The sequence below is a fragment of the Triticum aestivum genome, chromosome 5D (assembly GCF_018294505.1).
Source record: "Triticum aestivum cultivar Chinese Spring chromosome 5D, IWGSC CS RefSeq v2.1, whole genome shotgun sequence".
Classification (NCBI taxonomy): Eukaryota; Viridiplantae; Streptophyta; class Magnoliopsida; order Poales; family Poaceae; genus Triticum; species Triticum aestivum.
In genome coordinates, this window is record NC_057808.1 from 401,100,214 (window position 1) to 401,108,788 (window position 8,575).

At 51.0% G+C, this 8,575-nt stretch overlaps 1 protein-coding gene across 1 annotated transcript; it reads left to right on the forward strand.

Annotated features, from left to right (window-relative positions):
• The first annotated feature begins 3,072 nt into the window (after positions 1 to 3,072).
• LOC123125141 (uncharacterized) lies at positions 3,073 to 3,928 on the forward strand. Its single transcript, XM_044545671.1, has one exon. The coding sequence runs from the start codon at positions 3,184 to 3,186 to the stop codon at positions 3,715 to 3,717; it is 534 nt and encodes a 177-aa protein (XP_044401606.1). The 5' UTR covers positions 3,073 to 3,183; the 3' UTR covers positions 3,718 to 3,928.
• The last annotated feature ends 4,647 nt before the right edge of the window (positions 3,929 to 8,575 follow it).

Genomic DNA, 8,575 nt, shown 5'->3' on the forward strand with positions numbered 1-8,575 from the left:
GGCAGCAATTGCCGCGTTGAACATGGCCACCCTCGGCCAGTTAATGATGCCATTATTCTTGTCCGCTCCGGACCTAATTAGGCTGAAATCCCCTCCCACGAGGACCGGGAGTGCCGCGGCCGTCACCGAAGTGACTTTTTGCTAGGGTTCTCCCAAGAACTCCGCCGATCTGGAATGATCAGCTGGTCCGTAGACCTGAATAACTACTAACTCGCGCAGCGTAGCACGAATGCGGAAATGAGCAGCTAAGAAAAAAGAGCCCCTATCCCAGTTGATAATGTCATACACATCGCGGCTTAGACCCATCAACATGTCCCCCGAGCGCCCTACCGCGGGAGTAAAGTGCCACTCAAAGCGTTCTAATGGGTCTAGCGAAAGCAGCTCATGGAAGTGGAAATCCATCTTAATCGTTTCTTGTAAACCTACGATGTCCACGTCCTCTTTGCGCATGTATTCTTTAAGGAGGGTGTGCCGACCCAAGTGGCCAAAGCCACGGATATCCAAAACAACGCTCGCATCTAAATGACACGGTTGCGGAGCCGTACACCCCGTGAGGTGACCGCTTTCGCCACGCGCCTCACCTTGCCCCTGCAAGGCGAGGGAGAAGGGGCAACCCCTGTTGCCTGTCCCTCCTCCTCGGGCACAGAAAGAACCGCGCCGACCCCTCCCTCGGGGCCGTCCGTCCTTTGTTCGGCACGCGCTGCAGCAGCAGCCGCGAGCGCGGCCTGCGCCAACTCCTTAGCGCGCACCAGAGAAATCAGCTCTCGATGACCACCCACACACGCGGGATCAACACCACTAGCATCTAACACCTCCATCAAATGCTCATCCGAAAAAAAATCTAGCACCGTAAAACGGGGGGGTGGATTACCTGAAATCTCCATATTCTTCTGGGCCTGGAGGAGTTGCGCCCGCTGCAAGGAAGGCATGTTGCCCTTGGCGCCCTTGGAGCGCGAGCTCGTGCGCACTGGCACCGCCGCCACCGTCTTGGTAAGCTTGGCCTTGGAGCTCCGCGCCATCAAGGAGGCCTCCTGCAGCACCGGATCCACGGCCGGAGGGGCCGTCGGGGCCGCCAACGCCATGACCGACTGCCTTGGGGTGGGAGGGGCACCAAGGTGATCCATCACGCGTATCGCCTCCGCACTAACCTTGCGCACAGCCGTCTTCTTCATCATCTTCACTGAGCCACTTAGGGAGTTGCCGCGTCCGCCCGAAGCCGGTGACCTGCCTGGGATCATGCGCGAAGGGCTGGGAGAGAGGGCGATCGGCGAGCGCACACCGCCCACTCCAGCAGGTCCCAACGGGGCCGCAACCCTGGGTGGAGAGGACACCGACCCCAGGTTGGACCCGTACTGATTGGGCACCGAGAGCACCATCTCAGCCGTGCCCATCTCAGCACCAGCGCGAGGCACCTCCACCCCCTCCGCAGGCGCCGCCGCGCCCGCCGTAGAGATCCCCAGTTTGTTCCAAGCAGCCGTATCAATAGAATCGTCCTCCTCCATACTCGCCTCTTGCTCCGCATCCTTGTCCTTTTCCTTGGTCCTGTCTCTGTCTTCGTCACCCGGGTCCCCTCCTCTGGGTGGGTGGGGCGGGGGTAGAGCAGGGGCCTCTGGGTGTAGGGGAGCCAGCTCCGGCTCGAGCTTAACATTGTACCCTGCCCCATTGAACCAGATCTGCACGGACCCCCGCAACTTGGCCGGCGCCCGACAGGCGAAGAGCATGCGCACTGGACCCGCACGGATCAGGGACGGCTCGTCCACCACCAGCGGGCGCCCGATCATCGTCATCGCCGCCATCAGTCTCTCCACCCGACGATGCTTCGGCGGAATACCCCAGAGCTTCACCCACACCTCCGGCATCGACAGCGCCTTGGGCTCCGCGAGAGCAGCGTCCCGGATATCCGCCGTGATGTTGTGGATGGATAGGTAGAGCTTTCCACTGCGGGTCGCCATCCTCAGCATGGCCGGATCGGGAAAAGCCACCGAGAAGGAGTCCGCGTCAAAAGGGGTGACCATCCAATCCCACTCGCCCTCGAAAAGATGCGTGAGCTCCTTCTCCAGAATCTCCTTGGACAGAATCCCCGGCTCTGCCGAGACCAGCGCCGCGTTGGCCCCCAGCGAGCCCTCCGACGCCGCGTCCGTCTCCTCGGGGTATTGAAGGCAGAAGAAACCCCCTCCCGCGAACGCGTGCCCCATGGATTGGAGCATCAAAGGCTTGCTGCGCGAGGGGCAGTAGGCCAAGGCATGTCCCTCTTGACTGCAGATGACGCAGAGTTGCTTGAAAGCACACTCGTTTTGGAAGTGCCCCGTGCGCCCACAGCGGAAGCACTCCGGCCCCTCCTCCACTTCGACCGGAATCGGTTCCGCCGCCGTGCCCTTGGAAGAAGAAGGCTTCGACGGCTGCCTCATCGCGGGCTTGTGCTTCTTCAGCTTCTGTTTGGCGTAGGGGTCTCCGACGCGGTCGCCTCCAGGCGGCAGGAGCGACTCCTTGCGCTTGAGCTCCAGCCCCTTTCTCTTGTGCTCCTCCTTCTTCTTCTTTTTCCGCTCCTGCTCCTTGAGCCACCATGGAGGAGGCGGCCCCCAGCCGCCGTCGCCTCCGGCGCCGGCCCGCTCCTCCGCCCGGATCTGCGCCTGAGCCCGTAGCTCGCGCTCGCGCCGCCGCTCCGCCTCCGGATCCAGCGCCGCCCTCTTGTCAGCACGTCGCTCCCCCTTCGAGCCCATGGCTACGACGCCCTTTGTGACCGCCTCATTTAAATTGAATATATATATATATATATATATATATATATATATATATATATATATATATATATATATATATATACTTGGCCATAAGTTCCTTGGTTAGTTCCACTGTCAATATTCTTATAGTGCTCACTCCACATGTCGAATTCTTTTCTCCAATATATGCTAGCTGCTTTCACATGCTTTATCACGCGAGGTACCAAAAAGTTTGATGGTGACATGAGCAAACTTAGTTAATTACACGGCTATAGTTGCATCCTCCAGCTAGCTTCCGACTACAAATACACCATTGGAGCATCAGAACAATGCCCATGACTCATTTCTCTCGTCTCTGAATCCCAGTAACCTACACCATTTCTTTCTTTTTACAAGCCTGAGGCATCACAACTTGCTTGCTGCCTTTCATAAGCACCTGATCAGCCAGCTCTCAGCAACAAAGATGAAGATCGGGAAGACTACGGAGATCTTGAAGAAGGCGGCGGCGGTGTGCAAGAGCAAGACCGCCGGGCTCCTCATCCTCGCCTCGCTTCAGCGCCGCAGAATGGCCTCGGGCCCAATGGTCTCTAAGAAGATCCACGCACTCACTCTGGCCAACCGGCAGAGAGTGGACTATCGCAAGGCTTCTCAGCTCGGCAGAATCGAGAAGGGACCAGTCGACTTCGCGGCCAATCTCTCTCATCAGTTGGAGATGTTGGGTCAAGATGATGGTCATGGTGGCTGCCAAGCTGACTGGTCACTACATCCCCTCTTCAACGACGACAATGTCAACTGCTGTTACAGTGGTGACGATGATGATGTGGATGTGCTACTGGATGCGTGTGATCAAGACGACGATGATGAGTTGTCGGTCCTAGATGTGATCAGGAGCAAGAGAGAGGTTGAGGGGTTGGAGTTCAACATGGAGGAAGAGATTGACCAGGCTGCTGATATGTTCATCAATAGGTTCCGGCAACGGCTGAACAATGGATTCTAGGGTCTAGCTTCCACGTGGATGTACCTTGGCCTAGGTCTTGTCCTTTTTTTTCCCGAGTGTCCACGTGATAGAAATTTTTGTAGAAATCAATACGAGTAGGAGTTGCTACTTAGCACACAATGACCTGTTTTTGTCCTTTATTTTCCCAAATGTTGTAGAACTGGCGTCATTTCTATAGCATTTGAAGCGAGCTCAGCTTCTGCCGTCGGATGTGGCAGCACCAATCTTGATATTTGTACAGTGTTCCACCGCCCCTCACAAATCACACAGTGAGCGTTCGCTCCCTACTACCCCGAACGCGAACGCCGCTCGTTCTTAGTCGAGCGAAAAGGAAACATTCCGGCTGACCAGTCATCAGCTACTACCACTTCATTAAAAGAGATACTGGAAATTCGGGATCATACAGAGCCAATCTACACGTTGGGACACTGTGTCTTTTGTTGCCTAAATGGAATACTTTCTCCTAGGGTTAAAAATTTCAATGAAATTCTAGTGATTTTTTTAAAAAAATTCACATATTTCAGTCGGGTTCGAAATATTTTTGACCCTGAAATTTCGAGAAAGATTCGAAATAAATTTAAATTTCATGAGGATTCATTAAGATTAAGTGAAATTTTAAATCTTAAAATCTGAAATAATTTCTGAAATATGTGAATTCTGAAATTTTGCATATTTCGAAGAGGTCCGAAATTATTTTATTTCCGAAACTAAAAACCTTGCTTTCTCCATTTCAAACCCCCGCTACTTGCTTTTGCTGCCTCTTTAGCATTGCTTTCCACTCCGAACATTTCTATAGTGCTAACTCCACAATCCACATGCCAAATTATTTTCTATATACACTGGTAGAAAAAAGCCCTTTAGTCCCGGTTCGCAACAGCCTTTAGTCCCGGCTGTGCAACCGGGACTAAATATGCGCGACTATAGACCCCCCTTTAGTCGCGCCTCTTACGGACCGCGACTAAAGGCTTTAGTCCCGGTTCGCGTGGCTGACCGGGACTAAAGGCCCGTCCACGTGGGCGCCAGTGGTCCGTCGGGGCGAAGGACCTTTAGTCCCGATTCTTGTGGCTAACCGGGACTAAAGGCCTCCTCCGCAGGTTTAGGGTTTTAGCCCCCCTAAACCTGGTTTCTTTTTAATTTGTAGTGTTTTATTTCTTTTATATTTTATTTTATGTTTTATTTTAATTTTGATGAAGTTTCAGTACACATATTCTACGCTACTATATACATGCATATGAAATTTCAAACAAGAAGAATTCAAGAGGAATATATAATATATATTCAATCTCGGGTGACCATATACAACTTCGAACAAGTTTCCGTACACAATTAGGATGGATGACCATATACAACTTCGAACAAGTTTCAATCTCGGGTATGCATATAAATTTCTTCGTCCTCGGTATAGTGTTCTCCTTTAGGGTTGATGACTTCCCTCATGAAAAATCCTGCTAATTCTTCTTGAATTGGTCGGAAGCGAGCTTCTGGACTAAGCCTCCTCCGCAAGTTATCCGTCGCGTTCCGCACGCTATCCGATGCCTTCCGCTCAGAGGTGTGTCTCCGGATGTTCTCACAAACATAGTATCCACATAGATTGGTCCCCGGTGGCTGCTTATCCACATTAACTAACCTTCTGAAATCTAGCTCATGTTTGAATTCACCGACAATTTCTTCTGAGAACCGTCTCCAAACCCTACAGGGCAAAGAAAATTAAATGAATAAGGGAGTTATTAGTTACTTGATATTAGGAAATGAACGAAAGAGACCGATCGATATAGAGCTCAAATGATTGAAAATAATTACTTTTGCAGCATTTTTCTCATGTCGGCCCAACGCTTTGGATCCGAATCCATAGAGTCCATGATTAGAACTCTGGAGGTGTGAAGTTCAATATTTAGCAGAATCCAGTGGAACCTGCGGACACGTTACATGCACAGTCATGCATAACTCATCGATTAGACATACCATGCATGGAGTAAACAAAAGAGAATGGGCACAAGAGAGAAACACACCCAAAATGGTAAGGAAATAGAATATGACTTTTGAGTTGATGCTTTCTAAGAAACTTGTACAAGTCTTTCTCCACGTCTTCGGGGTGATGTTGTAACACATGTCCATTAACGATATGTGGGTCAATGAACCCAACATCATGGATGTTTCTTATTTTGCATTCCCAAATCTTCAATCTGCATAATAGCATACGCAACAATATAGTTAGGACAATATATATATATATAGTGCAGGCAATGAAGAACGAGATGAGGTAGAAATAAATCACTTACAGAACGTAGCAACTCAGCATAGATTTGTCGAGGTCGCGCAGATTGAACAGCTGGAACAATTCACTCATATGAACTTGTACAGAGTACCGTTTGGTGTGATGCTCATCTGTAACATCCGCATAAACATATTCTTTGTCGGCCCATGTTATGAATTGCTTGTACCAACGTAGCAGATTTCGCATTTGTGGTGGTAGACTCTTTTCCCGCGCAGACTCGACGAGAGGCCCATTCCGCACATATAGTAATGCTATCTCACATACTGGCGCATCCTTAAGGCCTAAGAAGGCACGAAGAGTCAAACCCATCTCGGACGCTTGTTTCATGGCACTCGCTACAGTCAATCCAAGTGCTGCCGCAGCTGCTATGATCTCGGGGTCCTCTTCCGGGCCGGCTTTCACTATGAGCGGGGGGATCGATTGTTTCTTCTGCATCCCGAGCTGGTCAACTTGTTTCCCGCTTTTTTTACTTTCTTCTTTCTCCTCCTTCAATATTTTTGCTTGCCTACGAAGTTCATGTCCATAGTCGTCAGGCATATTCAGCTCTGCTTGGGACGGTGTCGTCAAAAAATCCTTAGCCCACTTCTTTTGCTTCTCAGTGAATACTTGCTTGGGCTCAGGCTCTTTTATCGCCTTCATATCCGCCTTCCATTTCTCATAATCAGCAGACGCGACCAATTTGGTTTCAGCTTCACTAAGTTCCCAAGGCCTTGGGAGGAGAGGCTTCAGTGATGGCTCCGGTACCCTTGTGGTCTTAGGTACATAAGGGTCCGGGTTAATAGTCCAGGAGCGGGTTTCCTTGCTGTCCGCCTGCTTCTGCTTCTTCGCCGGAGGTGGATTGGGGGGCGTCGTACCCGCTGGAGGAGGATTGGGGGGCGTCGTACCCGCCGGAGGTTGTGGATCGGGGGACGGCGTCGAATGGCGTGAAGGAGGTGTAGGTGAACCACCACGACCACCACCACCGCCACCACCACCATCGGAGGGGGGTGGACTTGCTAGCCTTGGCGCCTCGCCTGGAAACACTATGTACTTCTTTTTCCATAGAATGATCTGGCGCTTGACATCTCCAAGTCTTCTCTCCCCTTCGGGTGTAGGTTTTTCAATCTCCAGGTCCTCAAACCCTTGGACTATGTCTTCCACCGTGACACGAGCATAGCCATATGCAATGGGGTTGTTGTGGTGGAGTGCTCCAGGTGTACAGGGTAAAGCACTGCCGCTAGCTACCTTCGTGGAAACGTTCCCCACGGGATAATGCAGATCACATTCTTTCATCTCCTTTACATCATCCACGGGGTAGTGAGGCTCCGGTGCACGAATCTCGATCATCGGTGCAATAGCAGCAGGCGGGGCATCCGTGGAAGCCACGCTGCTTCTCCGCTGCTGGCTTCCGCGATCCGCTTCATGATCTTCATGCGGCCCTGCAGCCGATTTTTCTTTTACTAGTTCATGCACGGTCTGCTTCAACTCATGGAGTTCCGATGCAAACTTCGTCATAAGATCTGCATCCCGGTCCGTCTTTCTCTTACGGCTTTTGTAACAGTATGGGTCATTGTCCTGGGAAAACCCTACTTTCCACGGAACTTTGCCTTTGCCTCGTACACGTCCTCCGTGTTCATCATTCCCGAGGGCTGTTGTCAGTGCGTCTTTCTCTCTGTTGAACTTGATCAAGCCCTCTTGAGCTTGGGTCATTGCGTCAATAAGGGCTTGGGTGGGAGCAACCTGTCTCTGCCGGTGAACACACACCCCTGTCTCCGGGTCTAGCGATCCCCCATGCCCGTACCACCAGCTTTTGGCCCTTGGGTCCCATCCCTCTGTACCTAGAGGGATTCCTCGCACCCTCAGGTCCTCCTCCATCTTTTGCCACCTAGGCTCCGAAAGGCGGTATCCTCCTGGCCCTATAATATGATGGAACTTTTTCTTACTCGCATTATCCTTATTTTTTCGATATTTCCTTGAAATGCTCCGATTGCTTTTGCCTCACAAATTCTGGCCAATCATCTTTCAGTTTCTCATGTTGTCCATTGAAATCCGGAGTCTTGCCCTTGTTGACATAGTCACGGGTTAAATTTTTCTTGAAGTTCCGGAATGCTTCGCCCATCTTCTGAAGAGCGAACTCTTTAACTAGCCTCCTCCTCTGACGTCTACCCGGAACCTCGTTACCGAATTCATCGACTTTGTTGTATTCCGGAGGTAGAATGAAATGTTCCATAAGCTTTCTCCAGCAATCCTTTTTCGTTCTCTTGTCGACAAAACTGAAACCAAGACGTGCCTTCTTTGGCTCCTTCCATTCCTGGACGGTGATCGGGACGTTGTCTCTAACAACGACTCCGCATTGGTTGATAAACTTTGAGGTGTGCTGTAGGGGCTTGCCGGTTTCACTGACAAACTCAATGGCATATGTTTCTCCTGTTTTCATCGCCTTGGATTTGCCACGCTTTGTCGTACTCGATCCGGAGGGCTAAAAAAAGAAAGAGAGTCGCGCGCGTTAATACATATGTATTCACATTTCAGTAAGTTTGTATCACGAGAGGCTCAATGTATATATATACCTCGCCGGAGGTGGTTGCTACTTGCAATTCGAGA